We start from the raw sequence: 16,911 nt of genomic DNA, 5'->3' as shown, positions 1-16,911 counted from the left end.
TTAGATAGAGAAACTGCTGCTGTTTTTCAAAGAACTAGAAAGCTTGGTCAGTAAGGAAAAGGAAAAGCTATATGGCATTGAAAGAAAGAGGTGACAAAATTCAGAGGAGAAAATGTAGGATGCATGCATAGAAAGCTCTTAAGACAGTGATGTCAGGTAGATGGTTTTATCTTCCTACTGGAATGGAAAGCCCGCTATTGGAATGAACAGTATATGTCCTTTTTGTTCCAGAACATACTGGGTATGACCCATTCCTGTGCAAAAGGACGTAACTCCCAGCTAAACTTTCTGAAAAGGCTTAAGTGATGCACAGTAATTTACATGGGCTTTCTGCACTAGAAGTTGTCAAAATTGCTACTGGTCATGCCAATGACAAGCCTCCACTCGACTGCAGTGAAACAACAGTGACTGCAAATTAGGTACACTGATGTTGCAAAACATCTTTCAGCAGCAAGGAATGAAATGGCTTAATGTTAAATGGAAGAACCTGCCACAAATAATTTCTCATGATTTGCTGAGGAATGTCTCAGCTTAGAGTCACTCTAAGGTATCTAGTGCTCATCCCATTTAAAGTGGGGTGCCTTAGAAGCAGGTGAATAGTTTCGTATTTTTTGCTCTTTGCAGTGATATACTTCCTACTGAAAACAATGCATATTAAGAAATTAACTGGCTTAGGTACTTCTCTGTGTCCACTTTGCATATACATGTACTGTAGGCATCTTCCCACAAAACCCCACTTCTCATTGATATTTATAATCTTCAGAAGCAAATTTTAAAATGATATTTAGATGCTTTTGATATTCTATTAGGCATCTCATCTGCATTTGTGTGCCCAGATGCCATTTAAAATCTGACACTAGAAACCTATGTGACGGTTAAATAGAACTCAAATAATGTTGTCAGTTTTATAGTCTGATCTTCATGAAAAGTATCATATTTTAAAGTTCCATAGGAAGAATCATTAAGAAAAAACCCAAACCACAACTGAAAATAGTGACAAAAGGGAAATGTTAGACTTTATGTTATACTTTGGAAATTCTCTCTGCCAGTCAGTCAGCAAGCAAGGTAGATTTTGGGAGCCAAGGTTCTAAGTCCACTAGAATTAATAGAGGTACTGTCTTTGATTTCAGTGGGCTTCACACCACACCCTTCACTAAAGTATACTCTGTGAGCCTTAAACACTCTGTTTACTGCATTTTATTTGAATGAACGTGAACTAATGCAGATGTCAAGAGAAAAACAGCTAAAAATTAAACACATGATACAGATCTGCTGAATAACTGATGAAGGAGGTAGCTAAGTACCTGAAGGGATTTGGGAGGGTAAATGCAGATATAATTTGAATAATCATGTTTAAAATAATGAAATGTATTAAAGGTACACACAAGATGTCCTGAACGCCAGTGCAGGGTTTTGATCATAGATAATCTGGAATTTGTCATCAAAATCCTTCGATACAGAAATGTATAGGTTCTAAATGGCATGATGTATTTTCTCATTACGTGAAGGGTTATACCTTCCTATATTCTTTAAGTAGGTTTTATTTTAAAAAGAAGATTGGTATATAGAATTACATTAACCTCATGACTTATTTTCCCCACATATGTTTTACATAGTGGGTTTAATTTTAGGATTTCCCCCACCACCCCCACTCCCCCCTTTCTCCTGAAGCAGGCAGTGGAAGATCACTGCCATCTACAGATTGGAGATAGTATCACTAATATTAGAGTAAATTGTTGGAACAGTTTCATGTTCGAGCATTTTTTCCCTCTTTGCCTTGAGCACTTGTCTTTGCAATCCCTCCTCCCCCTTAAAAAAACCCACAAAGTCACCCAACACACACTATTGTCTCTGTGGCACCCTGATCGTAATCACCTTCATTAAAGGGAAGAATAGTACTTTAAACATCTTAGAAGCCCTGTAACTTTTAAGTCAAAGTTGAAGGTGGGGGAAAAAAAACCAGGTGGGATTCACCCACCAATGTGCTTTCCATTACCTAGAATATATGTCAAAATTTAGTATACATGTCAAAGTTATAAATGGCTTCTTACAGATTTCTTAGAGAACAGCTGAGAAAAATAACAAACTCTGGACATTTATATAGATGGATTGAGTAAGTGGGTACCTGCTTTCCCTGTATCAGTGCCTGGGTTGTATTTGCAAGATGACCTATCAGGAAAAACAAGCAAATATGGTGCTGTGGGAAGAGCAGAGCTATAGTTTAAGCTCAATTTACTCCCCATATTTTGTTTTCTTTCTCCAAAAAAGGGAGTAAAAAAATATCTGATAATGTTTCAGGCAATTTTTATTTATTGCAGAAGAACCACACATTTGCAGCTTATCAAGCCCTGTTACATTTAACATAGCTTTTAACATACACAGGAAAAATAATAAAATTAATCATTTCCCTTCTGTATCTTCCATATTCAGATAGAAAGTTTTTAATTGTAAGGAAAACTTTCACCAAACAAGCCAGGCATCACTTATTGATATACGATGGCTGTCACTATTTTTTAATCTCTTCCAATGTACACTGTTTCACTGAATCTTTGAAATTAGTGCATAGCTGACAACATAAAAAATATTAGAATCACAGATTAGGCAAATTAAAAATGGTCCAGTGTCTACACTGGGGTTAAGTGATTTGTCAGCTTGCATACAATTTGTACCATGTTATATCTGACACAATAAATAAATTGATAGGCCGAATCAAAAAGAACCTACAAAGAGATGACTGATTTCCCACTGATATATCTAAATGTAGGATTGGACTCACTGAAATTATTTTTAACTATGGCTTGAGAATTTAAGTCTGTGAGAGATCATGCAGCTGGAATAGCTAGGCAAAAAAAAAAAATTTTTAAAAAATGGATAAGTGAAATTCAGTAGTAGAGATAAAGCAATCTGTAACTGCAGGGGATTTCAGCTACTGTCTGCCCAAATATTCTTCATGCACTGGAGAAATGCTTATTTGCTTCCCCAGGTGAGAGAAATTCTCTGGCTTGTTTCCCCTGCTGTCTGTATATCATCCTAGCAGCCAGACTAGAATTTTGCTTTGATTTGGGAGTCCATTACACCGTGATAATATGATTGCTTTAAGGAACATGTTCTGGTACATATGACATGCTTTTACCTGTGCTAGCAACACCAAACAACTGTAAGTCTCTGTTGCTGGAGAAGTTCAAGCAATAAAAGCAACAGATAATCTGGTCTGATCATAGGGAAGGAGAGGTCTCCGACTCCAGAAACCTTTACCATCATTGTTTTGCAGAACGAATTTCCTCTTTAAAATCCTGTGCCCACTGAAACGCAGAATATATGCTTGGCTTCCTTAAAAACTTTTGAGAATTCACCCCCCCAAAAAAATTCACAAGAGCAGCTTTCAAAAAATACAGTCTGAAAGTCTGGGCCCCACTGAAGTAAGTGGCAAAAGTCCTGTCAGCTTCAGTAAGGTCAGAATTTCATTCATGATATTTATTCAGCTGCCACCTTTAAATACAACAAGTTTTCAGGTTGTTTCTTCAGAAAGTCAATGTCAGGTATGTTTATTATTTCACACTACACAATTTCTTTAGGAAAATAAGTAGCTGAGTACCTTTACATTTCAACAAGGAAGCTAGGAAGTCTGACAGGAGGCATGTCTGTGTTTCACGCATTTTTAACATGAATTTAATTGAAATGGTTATCTGTTAACAGTGGAATGAAAGCTGTGCTTTTTCCCGTCGCTCTCAAAGGGCGTTTCTGTACACAGCCAGAAGGTGGCATTCATGGTTAACAGTTAAAGGAATCAATCTATGCTATTTCTTCTCGGCATATGATGGAGGGGAGAAAAAGGTTTCTTAGTAATAGCGGCAGTTACTTAATTAGCCATGATGCTTAAACTAATGCAATAAATTTGATTTATGCATTCTTTGTTTTACAAGGAGTGGCAGAGTTATCCAGTAGTAGACATCAATCTTCATGACGAGACAGCAGGGACCTGGCAAGCTGTATTCATCTTCCTGTAAGGTATTTGATAGTAAAAGTCCTTGTCTTCAGCTACGTCGTTTTGTTCCTCCAAATAATCCAGTTTCCAATAATTCTTTGACCAATATAATACCCACTGTTATCAGAACAGTTAGGAAGTTCAAGACCAACAACAACAAAAAAATACTGAATTTTATCCAGTCAATGAATCTTAATCAGATTTTTCAAAGTCTGATCATTCCCATTTGTGATCCAGTTGGTCTATGGAGTATTGCCATATTTAACATCTGTGTCACATCATGCCTTTCCTGTTGCCTCATTGATCAACAGACAACATGTGATGATTCCCAGATGTTCAAACATGGCAGTTCCCAAAAGACCTATTAAATTACACTGAAAGCAAAACAACATCCATGCTGTAAAGGTTTTGTTAAAGTCAGGTATGTCTGAATATTCACAAACGTGCTACAAGATATGTTCTGATATTCAAATTGCTTTTAAACATCAGTCAAATTCTTTGAAACGTCCACATTGTGTATTATATAAGGACAGTGTGTCACAGAGTTTATATGACTTTCTGTCCTGTAATATGAAGCAAGTTAAAATTGAATTAGGTGTATATTTATATATGAAGAAGATAAACCACTGGATTTTTTGCTTTATTTTTTACCATTTGTCTCCTTTTGTTACATACAGTCTGTGGTCTTTCAGATTTTTACTCAGATTTCTTGCTGATTATGTTTTTTCCCTGATAAAGCTGAATAAATTACCATAAAAGAAGCTTGTGCATTGCATTATCTAAGCAACAAAACTGCACATGTTGTTCTTCTGCATGTCCTTTTTCCACTGAAAAGGATCATTATAAAGACCAAGACTTATTAAGATTATACTTAAAGCTTTCATCTGTAACTGAAGAGCAGTAACATGATATTCTAGATTGGATTTCAAACAATAAATGTGATCCATTTTATGCCAGAGTGCTACAACATTCTGCTTTGAAACAGTCCTCACCATGTATGATACAGTAGTTTAATGTGAAGATGAATATCCTTTACACCTTCCTGCAGCTAGCGTTACTCTTCTAGCAACATTTGACTTTCAAGTTTTGTGCTGGCATTGTCAACAATGAGAATGTCATCATTTTCTGATGAACACAGGCAGCTGCTGCATAAAATTAGTAGCTCTATTTTGTCACCTGTGAAATAGCAGGACAAAACTCAGGTGCAACTTTTTGAAATCAGAGCAACATTTCTGCACATTGCTACATTGACTCATTTCACGTTACAGTTTATTTTGCATTCAGGGAGATGTAGTCCCTTGAGGGAATACAGCCCAGAAGAGAGGCTTAAGTGGGCAAACAAGGTCTTTGGCTTGTGTGAAGTAATGCTGTATTGAAAGTGATGAGGTTTGAAGTTTAAATGAAGTCTGTTATGATTTGGTCAGAAAACTGAAATATTTCCATTTAGGACAAATAGACCTACCCAAAGGAAAACATCCTACAGTTTTTTTTCCATGGTTTATCAAGTTAGAAATCTCAACCATGGAGGAAATAAAAACGCTGTGGGTATCCAAGAACAGCACTAACTAATACTCTGTTACTTCTAGATTTTTCTCCATTGTAGAGTGATTTTGGATATTCACATCTTTGTTCTGATTTACACGTGTAGCTCATTTTTGTTGAACAGCCTAGAGTTGTCTGCGAGCAGTAAGTGCCTAGGTATATGTCAAGAATAAAACCTAATTTTTTTTACTGCTACCAGAAAAAACATAGGCACGTAAAAGTTACAAGATCCCCAAGTAGGAGCTGTTCAGTAGTCCATCCACATAGTATAATTTGCAAAAATTTTTACAAGCTGCAGTGTGACAGAGCTGCATACACAAAAAAGTAAGTTGTTGAATTTTCAAAATTAAGCTACCTACTTATAGTATACACATATGCAACTTCAAAAAAAATCTATATCTAGATTTTGAGTTAATCTAAAATGTTTGTATGTCTTTTAAAAAGAAACAGGTAATTAGAACCGTATTTATTAATTAATGGTGTAAGACCTAACAAACTTTTGTTTTGTTTTTGACACTTGCAGAACAACAGCGAGAGATTTAGGAAAGTGAGGACAGAAGGTATCTGCAGGATCATGGAGAAGCATGTGGAATACAAACACAGGAGACAAGAAGCAAAGATCTGGATAACGGTAAAGCAACACATATGGAAAGTCAGCTTGAGAAGAACAATCATGTATGCCAAAAATAATTCGCTGTCTACATTTAATTAGGAGATCTGGGGAGCAAACATAAGCATCCTAAACAAATGAAGTAGGTTAGCCAGAGTGTCTACCGGCCCCAGGGTCACATATTCCCGCTCTAACTGCCAGCAGCAGCCGTGTGGAACAGGGAGCTTTCCAAGTTCTGGCCACTGCTGGCTGCGTAGAGAAGACTGACTGTTCTCTTCCCTTTCTTATGAAATGCATACTGCTATGCAAAGCCATGGCAGAAATGCCTGAGCTAGTTTATCTTCACGGAAAGTGCTGTGATATGCAGAATTGCTTGTTTACGTTATAGAAGCAAAACCATAGCGTTAGCCTGCTCCTGTATACATGAACATATTTTCATATCACCAACTTCTTTTTGTGTTGTAAAAAAAAAATTAAACTACTTAAAATTAAACAAAAAAACCCCTTTTTTGTTTAATTTTAAGTAATTGTTTCATTTAAGTATATAGAAAGGGTGCTAAAACAGGTTCATGAGATGTCCTTACTGTTTTGGGCATTTTTTGCAGAAGGATTAACTTCTGACTTTGTTAATGGGGTAGTTTGCTGTTGGCATTGTTTTCCTAGTGTCAGCTCCCAGGCTGTCCTGCAACATCAAACCTGGGAGCTGAAACCAGGAAAATAATTAAATGGATGATATTTAGGAGCAATTTTATCCAGTGTTGTAGTCCTCTGGATTTCACTCTGGAACACTGTTATACATTACTTCATTTACTTGGGTCAATACTTAAGCATCAGTGTCAATTCAGTTTATTATTCCCCACTTTTTTCTAGAATTGTCAAACCAAATGAACTCCCACCTTTTTAGAAGAGCACACAAACTTATATGTGAGCCTGCTTTATTCTTAAACCTTTCTACAAGTTTGCTCTGGTAGAGCAGAGTATTGGCCAACTGTTCTTTCAAACTGTATAATTTTCTGAGAGGATCACCTTTTCAGAATGCTTATTTTCTAAGCACTAGTTTTTAAATTTATTCTTTTCCTATGACCAAGAAAGCTACAGCTTATGACCAGAGTTTTGACAACTAACATATGAAAAACTAACCAGGTAATCTGCACTGTCATTGAATACATACAGTCGTTATGGACCAATAGCGGCTATCACATCTGTGCCTGAGAGTATTGCTCACTTTTATTTGTCTAACTCTTCACCCCTTCCATCCTATTCAACAATCCTGTGGATGTACCATTTCTGATGTAGCAATTATTTTTTTTCAAGCTGAAAGCCAGAAAAACCTGTAGAAATGTAAGCATTTGGTTTTGTGGTTTTTGGTTTTGGTTGGTTGGTTGGTTTGGGTTTTTTTTTGCTCTTGCTCTTCTGCATAGCCAGTATTCTGAAGGTGAAGTCTGGGAAATCAGACTTCCCCAATATGCAGAGAATTCATGTGTAGTTCTCATTTATTTTTCTATTATGAATCCAGAATTTGGGGTTGCTAATCTCTAATTCAACTACAGATGAAAACCTCCTTTATGTGTCTCTCATAGATTTCTCTCAATGCCCTTTGGCCTTAGTAAGCAATAACTTGATTACTCAGTAGGCTGGTTTCCCCTGTAGTTATTCATGTCCTGGATCATGTGGATACATCCAAAGTCTCCTTCTGATGCCACGTATAGAATTAGCCTGGTTTCCCATGTAGTTATTCTTGTCCTGAATCAGGTTAGTACATCAAGTCTCCTTCTAATGCCACATACAGAATTTTATTGCAAGGTAAGCTGATGCACAGTAACTTGTTCTGAATATTTAAGCCTTAAGGAATAAATAAATGCTTTATTTAGGTAGTCAGCATGGCCCAGAATCAACTTAATAGAATTTCATCACAAACTCATCTTTCCTCCCCGTTTCTGATGTTTTCTTTTGTGGCAATAACTACCAAAGATCAAGATCACATTTTGCCAACAGATTTCTCATTATTTTGAAGAGACATTCATGCAAACATGGATGTAGTTGTCTTAAAATTCCAAGTAATTTCAACTGCTAAGAAGCCTCTTGATCATTTTTGAAATATTTCTAGTTTTCTTTCTGCTGAAAACCTAATACTTCATATGGCTATTATTGCAATTTCAGCTCTTCTTAAATGTAAGGTAATTTGTTCATTGAAAACCAAATGCCTGTAAGGTTGTTTGCCACATCTTCAGACCGAGTTTCTGCTTGTGTTTTTTACATAGTATTAGCCACACTGAAATCCAAGTGAATTATGGATTTATCTATTTATCCAAGTATCTATCTTGTTTGAATTTCACAGGACCAATTTTAAAGCCCAGTTCTCCCATACAAGTAGCCAGTGAGTATTTTCTAGTCACTGCCTTGATTTGAGCCCAGTTAGTTCTCAGTTTGTACAAATTTCACTGTCCTTTTTAGCACATCTGACTCAATAACAGTAACATGTTGGAGCCATCATCTGTTGTTCTCATCCACTTTGAGATTTTTTGAGTAGTGGGACTGTGATTGGTTAAATATGCAGCTATCTAGAACTTTGGCCCTGAAACCCCCATCTTCCCCAGACTCTGTGAAGCTTTTCTCACTATGCCCATGTAGTAGTATGCCCTGGCCTGTCTTCTGCTTATAACAGTTCTTTTTAATAGAACCTTTTTTTTTCCATCATGTCAGCATTTATCTTAACTACTTCCCATAATCTTTGTACTATTTCTGATTTTCCTTATTTTACAGACTGAATTAGTAGCTTTTCATAAAAACTTAAGAAATATCATCCAGCAAATCACAATCCCTTTTTTCCACGAGATACAACTATGTCTGTGATTGTAAAGCTCTTAGATATTGCTTAGCCGGCATATATTACTGACTACAAGCTAAAACTTTTGCTTATATCTGAACTGAATATGAGTCTCTTTTTTCAGGGTGTCTCTACCATATCGTTAACACCTGGACTGTTCAAGTTGACTCACTAACCAGGTTTTCACCTTGTCTGTATCATTAAGCAATTAGGCTATGAAGTTGAATTTCCACAGGGCATTTCTCACTTGCAAATTCTTGTATCACTTCAGCAGAGGCAACATAGCTGCTACCCTTGGGTTACAAGCAGGATAAAAAAATAAAAGGAAGTTGTAGACATCTAGCCTTACTCTAGTTCTTTATCTAATCAAATTTTACAGCTAACAGCTACAGTGACTCCATTATCCGTTGATTCCCCTCTGCAGTGACTTATTTCAAACTCCTTCCTTCTTTGCTTCTGGTCCTCCTTTTCTTAAAGCCAAAGATTAGACAAAGCCACCTTCTCTCCTTAAGTCCATGGTACACTAAAAGGTTGCTTTAACACCTTTTATGGAACTCTGTTTTCTTGGTTTAGGCCTTATTTTCTCAGCTGAGATCTCTACAAATGCATCACTAAATGAAGCCATACTGTTTGGCCTGGACAGGTAACGTCTTGCTGCCTGTTTTTAGTTAGGAGGAGAAATTGGTGCTGAAATCAGCACCAGGCACCATGCCTGGGGTGTAATCATGTACTTGTAAAGAGGCTGCCTCAGCACAGGTGGCACCAGGTAGCACGGTGATTGCAGACCTCTTTCAAACATTATTCTGTGCAAAAACCTGGCAGGACTTCACCTTACAGTTTGTCTTCCAGAGCAAAGGTTCACTGGTGATATCCTCTTTGCTTTCTCTTGTCTCTTCTGCATCTCCTGTACAGGCAGTCCTTTGTCAAGTAAATAGCCAGTAAAAGTTCCAGAACTTCTGAATACGTCTGTCTTTACACTTCATTTCATAGTGGTATGTAATTGTTTCTAACAGGTGGGACAGTGATTCATTTCTCCCATATTATATCATGACAATTAGTCTGAAACTTCTTTTGTTTTTTGCCATTGTCCTCTTTGTGATTTTAAAGAAGTAACTCAACATAGTCTGGAAATGCCATTCTCTCCCACCCTCCCAAAAATGCAGTAAGCACGACAGTGAGTAACACTGAGAGCCCTGCTGCAGCCAGCAAAGGTTCTCTCTAAGCTGCTTCCCAGGTCCATGCGTGAGCTCCAACTGAATCATAACTCCCAAGTGACCTTAACAGCCAGGATGGAACAGCCTGTCACAGCACGCCTTCCCCAGAATCTCGGTGTAGCCTGCAAGGGCTTTACCAGCAGGGGCATAACCACATCCCATACCTGCATCGCACACTGCTGACGTTTAAGCATAACGACGAATCCATCCTGTAACAACCGAGCAGTGTAGCTCTCCCCAGTATGTTTACTCCTCCAAGAGGGAGGTGTCTGGTGGGAGACTGTGCCTTTCTGAACCTTGAGGAGCATAAATGCAGCATTGGAGTCAAACTACCGAGTGGATTTTGTTCTGATGCACAGCACCAACGAGACACGCTCTGGACCACTGCAAGAGCATTCATGTCTTAAAAGCTACAGTTGAATTACGATGTATTATAATAGATCCGAGATCAATGATCTCCACTAGAGGTGCTACATGGAAACACAAGAAACGAGATCAGAAAAGGAGAAATTTGAGCCTTATTAGAAATAATGCCAGCCAGCCGAAAAGGGAGAGCTAGCAGGCCTCGCGGAGCCTCGCGGCGGGCAGGACGCCCACGCTGCAGCGGCGGGTCCCCGCGGCGCGGCACGACCCTCCCCGCCGGGCGCAGCGCCCCCCGCGCAGGCCGCCCGCCCGCCTTCCCCTGCGCCGCGGTCTCCATGTAACAGCGCAGCGTGGGCGCCTGCCAGCTCTCTCATTTGCATAGCCCCCGCGAGTGGCCAATGGGCAGGCGATTCCGGTGCTGTCATTTGCATGGGCCCCGGCGGCGGCCAATGGGGCGGCAGCCGCTGAGCCCGCTTGGAAGGTGATGTTTCCATCTGCGCGGGGCGCCGGGGCTGTGGGCGCGGGTGACACAGCGAGAGGCCCGGCCGGCCGCGGGAGCCGCGGGGACCTGCCGGCCGCTCGGCCCGGCCAGCGCCGCCGCCTCGGGGGGCCGCGGCGGAAAGATGTCGGTGGCGGGGCTCAAGAAGCAGTTTCACAAAGCCAGCCAGGTAAGGGGAGCGGGTCCCGGGGCCGGAGCGGAGGCAGAGCCCTAGAGGGGGCTTCGCTGTTGATGGGCGGCTCGCCCGGGCCCGGCTGCGCGCCCGCCGCAAGGCGCAGCGGGTGCCCCGACCTGCTGCTGGGGGCGGCATCGCTGTCCGCACCCCGGGGCGGTACCGCCGGGCCCGCCCGCGCGTCGGTGCCTCCGGTGTTGCTCCTTACCGGGGAGGTTGCCTGTTCCCTTCTTCCCTTGGGGGCTTCAGGTCTTTCTTTTAGTTATTAGTGTTTGTTATTTGATGGTGTGTGTGTGTTTGTACTCCGACGCCTTAGTCAAACGTACAGGCTGTAGGGTACTAGCTTTCCCCTAAAGAGTTCTTGGTGGGGTTCTCCTACAAACTGCTGGTTTGTTATCCTACATGGTATACCATGTATTTATCCTACAGAGGGTATCATGTGTTTCTAGAGTTTTCCCTCCTTTTCTAGATGCTGTACTCTTGCCTTTTCCTGGGTGAGCCTTCATCTCCTGCCCTCTTCCTCTCCTCCTTTCTCTTTTATAACATGCTTCTCTTTAATACTTTTGCTGATTTCTTTTAAGAGAGAAACCTCTTTCTGTCAAGCAGGTGGACTGATGGCGCTACGTAGCGTGGTAGTGCTGCCCCAGAGCCCCACACTGGTGCAGCAGCCTCAGGAAGCGGCAGCAGTGGGGTTCTCACTGAAGGTGTTTGGAACTCTCAGCTGCTTTGCTTGCTTGTTCCAAGCCTCAAAGAGCTGTATTTCTCTTGGCTCTCGGTAATGGTAGTGCTGAAGCTACTGTCTCTAACCTATTCAGCCAGGTTGGACAACTGCTCTTGTCTTGGGGAGGGTGGAGAAAATAAAGGTTTGCGAAGTGCTCAGCTGTCATCTTTCTAGGTCCTCCCTCAGATTTGGCTCGTCAGCAGCCCAAATGCAGAGTGCAGACTTTGGGCACAGAGATGCTAAATATCTGTATTTAATGTTTATTTTCAGTAGTGTTCTTTCTTTCTTGTTATGTACTGATCTTGAAAAATGGCATGAATTTGTATCTTTTAGTTAACTTTCCCTGTTTCTTTGCGAAAATGTGGGACATCTACGGTAAACAAATCCAAGGAGAATTTATAAAAGGTTTTGGCTTGTTTTGCACCTAGCGTATGCTGGTAAGTGATGCAGCCTTTGCTATGGTGAGTTTGTAACTCAAGAAGCAGAAGATATTTAACTGAGGAAGTTAGAGAGGTAACCACAACAAGTGCTGTTTCGTCTAGCAACTGGTTGCAGTGCAAGTTGCTTAATCCTGCGCAGATGTAAGGTAAACATTAAAAATAAAAAGGGGGGCGGGTGGGGATGGGATCTCATAAAGGCAGTAATAATGGCAAAAAAGAACAACAGAATATATTGAAGTTGGCTGTACATCTATTGAAATATTGTGGTATGACCTCCAGTATTCATTACCATATGGAACTGCAGTGCATAAATCAGATAATATTCTTCTCAGGGTAGGTCAAAGGTGATGTTTCCACTTATTTTCAAATGCAGGACTGAGTGAGGAATTTAAAGTAAGTTGATTGAAAAAGTCTTCAGGAAAAGAAATTCTGTTTAGTAGGAAATTAACGTGCAGGAAAAGGTACTGGAATTGGATATTTTTTTCGTTGCCTGAGGAAACACAAGACACTTCTTAAGAACTCGTTCTGGAAGAATTCAGATAAGATGTTGGGCAAAGTAGTAGTGGAAAAATAACAGAAGAAATAGCATATAGATCATCGATCAAAACATCCAGATCCGAATAGCTGATCTGTTTCTCTGACACACAGAGGCACAGTATGCCCATAAGTATAAACGTACACACTAAACAGTTGTTGAAACTAACAAAAGTGAAGTGGAATGTGCAAAATGGAAATATTGTCACTCCATCTTTCAGTTAAATTATTTTACAAAATGCTAAAACAAGCAAATGCAAAGCACGAAAGAGGTATTTCGCAACAGAATGTTTATTAAATCTCTGATACTGTAGGATCACTTAAGGAGACATGTGCCTTTGTGTATTGAATGGATGAGAGATGCCAAGGGTAACTGTTAACGGCAGAGACAGGCATTGCTTGGGGAAAGAATGAAATTAATTCCTTTAGTGTTCCCAAAGGAGAATGGGGGCAGATGACAAAAACTGGCAAATTTCCCAGAGGACATTGAGGAATACTGAAGGGAAGGAGACTTGTGCCAGGACATGTGATTAAGGAATAAGAATAATATTTGAAGGCTGACAGAACCTAAAGACAAAAAATCTGAAAGGTGAAGCCAGTGGATTAAGACAGTCTGTATTTAACAGTTCATTCAGAAATGTGAATAAATATCAAAGAAGTGACAAGATCCATATATTTTCAAAAGATACTATTTCCATGCTAAAATGGACTTCTGTTCAACTGAAATAAACCACAGTTCCAACTGAAGTATAGAATAATATAGACACATAGTTACAGAAAGATTAAGTGAAATACAATAAATTGAGGTATTCTATAACTCTGTGTACTCTTAGGCAGTACTAACAACTGCCTAACTGTTGCAGAACTGTTTTTTGCAAAAGAAATGCATTTCAGTTTGTAAAAAGCCTGCCTCTTCTGTGTGTCTTTACCTGCAGCTCTTGTGTTAACTAGCAGTGATCGGCTTTGTGTGTAGGCTTAAATTCCAAGGTTAGAGAGCCCCAGAAAAAAACCAAACAATACTTACAATTTTATACATGCAGTTGTGGTTTCTGGCATGTTTGTCTGGTGCGTATCAGCTTTGTTTATCTAAAATTACAGTTAAGTAAATAAGTGTTTGCTTTATAAAAGGTCAGCAGCTAACTTTGTAATCACTGAAGCCCTCACCAAAATCAGGCATGACATGCTGTTGCAGACTTGGTGGGTGTAGTAAAAAGTCACCATGTTTCTGTTTGTAATAGATTAATTCACAGTAAGTGTTCCTGATGGTTTTCTCCTAGAATTTTTTACCCAATTGTATTTTCTTTTCCCCACTGAAAATAGCATGCGAGTATAGGTTTTCACCTAAGTAGTGAGATTCAGAAGACAGCTTTTGAGTTATGAGCATCTGTTGGAATCACTGCAGTAAAGTCTGCACCCGGGAGTTAGTAACGTTTTAACTATTTTTCTATGCATTCCAATATATAAAGCTGCAATTCTGCTCCATTATCTGTACCCTAATAATTGCTTCCCCTGGTGTCATGGAACTGATAGACCCAAAGCTTACATATAACCCAAAGGTTATATATCTGTTATGTAATTGATAACAGCTTTTAGGTACACTAGAATTTTCTTTACTATGCTTCTTATTTAGGTTATAAGTTTACATTGAAACACTCAAGTGGACTGGGATGAGGATTGCTTCCATTCTGTCCATTTCATATCAGCGATGATCCCTTGAGTGTAACTCATTTGACTAATGAAATACCAAGCAGAACCCATGTGGCATCTTACCACCTCTCACTGGCTGGTGAGGGCAGGCTGTATCTCAGAGCTGATTAACTCACGTGCAAGCCTCATGGAATTCAACTTTTTTTTTTTTTTTAATGTATTTTCAACTAGAATTTTTAAAATTAATCCTCAGGGAGTTCTGTTCGTGATGAAAGTTTGTCTCCTGTCACTTTCAGCCTGTGACACATCTGTTTTCCTGTTTTCAGTTTGAAACCTTTGATGTAGGTGGGTGTACCTCTGCCTACTGTTTTTGTAGGCCTTGTTCTCATGGTGGTTGTGCATGTGGGATAACCCAGATGGTGGGAGGACTGCGTCTTCTGATGTATACTGAGAGTATTTTTAGAGTAGTGTTTCTGTTTAGAAAAGCAGTAAGCACAGAGAGTAAGAAAGCCGTAATAGGTGGCAGATGCTATTACAATTTCTGCTGTGCTCTTAAACTGCAGCCTGCCTAGTCTCTTGGTGTAAAGATAAATGATTTTTTTTTCAAAGTAGTTGGATGCTTGTGAGCTGAGAACCACCCTCCCTCAGGGTGTTTTGAAAGCTCAGCCATGATGCTGGCCTAGGAAATCTGCTGTTGACTTTGAATTAATGTTTTGTGTTTTTCTGCTTGTTTGGTATTTTTAAATTAATTGTGGGTGAAGTTTCATTATCAACTTATTCATAGTATATTTCTTAGGCTTAGCTTCTCAGTGGTAGTAGAAATTAATACTTTTTTGAGGAAATATATGGCTGCCAATTACTGTGAATATCTTACTTGTAATGAAGGCATCAACAGTTATTGTTAGCCTATGTAGACTGGTTTCTTAAATGTTCTCCTATTGTCAGTGAAGAAAGAGAGGCTCCAAGAGAGAGTGAAGCAGGAGCTGGCTCTATTGTCTATAGATAGAGCCTAAGGATAAGCAGATTTTTGGACCAAAACAACCAAAATCTGTTCCAAATTTTTTTGCCTTCTGAAAGTGATTTAACCTAGTGTAATAAAGTAGATGCCCAGTGCTTTCGTCTCTTGCATATCTTGAATGACATTTGTCTTTAAAGTACCACATCTTTTTTTAGCCATGTTTTTAAAGGCTTTTTTCTATTTTTCTATTTTTTTTTTAATATTTTTGGCTATCACCAGCAATTGCAGGGATGCTTGTTATTCTCTTCCATATTTCTGCTTTTACTCCGTTGATTTGTGTGGCATTTTGATCCAATCTGTTGGAACAAGGACCAGATCAGAATCAAGACCTCCTTGTTCCCCAGACAGAATAAGCGTTCTGATCGGGTTTTGGTGTGGACTTTTTTTTGTTCTCTTGACTATTATTTTTTTTCTGTTATGTTGTAGATGAATGATACTAGCGTGGACATAATACTTAAGCCTTCTTTAAAGTCCATGTTGACATTGAGTTAATATGCAAAAACTTTATTTACACGAGTGCGTGCTAGCAAAGGAAGTACTTTGGTAAACTGAGGAAGAGACAAACTTAATACAAAGAGAACCTAAATTTGCCAGTGAGACATGAAAAGAAACTATCGACTATGTGCAGATATATTTCTTTCCTGGGACTATAAGCTGTTACCATACAATCTGTTAGAGATAGTGCCCTTTCACATCCCACCTGAATGGGGCATGATTCAGAGCTTAGTAGAGAGTGCACTTCTGTCCTGTTTCTAGTTTTGATTAGATAATGGAGTGTACTCTTTTGCAAATTTTACAGAATTGTGGAGGTAGGACAGTGGTGAAAAGGACACCAGAATTTAATTTATTCTCTGAGATTTTTTGAAATGGGTAATTATACTTCTTATGTATGTTAGAGAAAGGAGAGTAAACCTTCAGCCATTGGTAAGGACAAAAAATAACATTCACCTATGTATATGTAGTTATCTAATTAGACAGTATTGTTTGCCTTTACTTGTGTCATGGTTGGAGACTGTTGTTATGCAATGTAGTAATTATAAAACTATAACGTTTATATACTGTTCATCTGAAATTCCTATGATGTGAGGAGAAGCTGAGGGTTTGTGTAAGTCTTTGAAGACTTGTTAGTTCATGGAGTATTTATTGGGGTTTTTTTTGGTGGAAATCTTAGTGCTTGCAAAAGGAGAACTCCTCATTTTGCACTTTCTTTCAAAGCAAAACTATTAATAAAAGGGAGGGAAACATGGTCCTGTAGCAAAGATCAGCATGGATTGGGGTGGGGGGTAGAGGCAGAGTGCAGTGAGGGGACCATAATCTGTGCTTCACCCCTCTTCCTTTG

The 16,911-nt window shown here is 39.4% G+C and overlaps 1 protein-coding gene across 1 annotated transcript in view; it reads left to right on the top strand.

Moving 5' to 3' along the window:
- The first annotated feature begins 11,014 nt into the window (after nt 1–11,014).
- The window catches only part of SH3GL3 (SH3 domain containing GRB2 like 3, endophilin A3), a 58,871-nt gene continuing 52,974 nt past the window's right edge, over nt 11,015–16,911 (top strand). Inside the window, exon 1 of the mRNA XM_037394437.1 lies at nt 11,015–11,209. Within this exon, the coding sequence (XP_037250334.1) occupies nt 11,165–11,209 (45 nt within the window). The 5' untranslated portion in view covers nt 11,015–11,164. The remainder of the gene's footprint in view (nt 11,210–16,911) is intronic.

This window comes from Falco rusticolus, chromosome 7, assembly GCF_015220075.1.
Source record: "Falco rusticolus isolate bFalRus1 chromosome 7, bFalRus1.pri, whole genome shotgun sequence".
Classification (NCBI taxonomy): Eukaryota; Metazoa; Chordata; class Aves; order Falconiformes; family Falconidae; genus Falco; species Falco rusticolus.
Note: the sequence above shows the minus strand (reverse complement) of the source record. Positions and strands in the feature narration are given on the sequence as shown.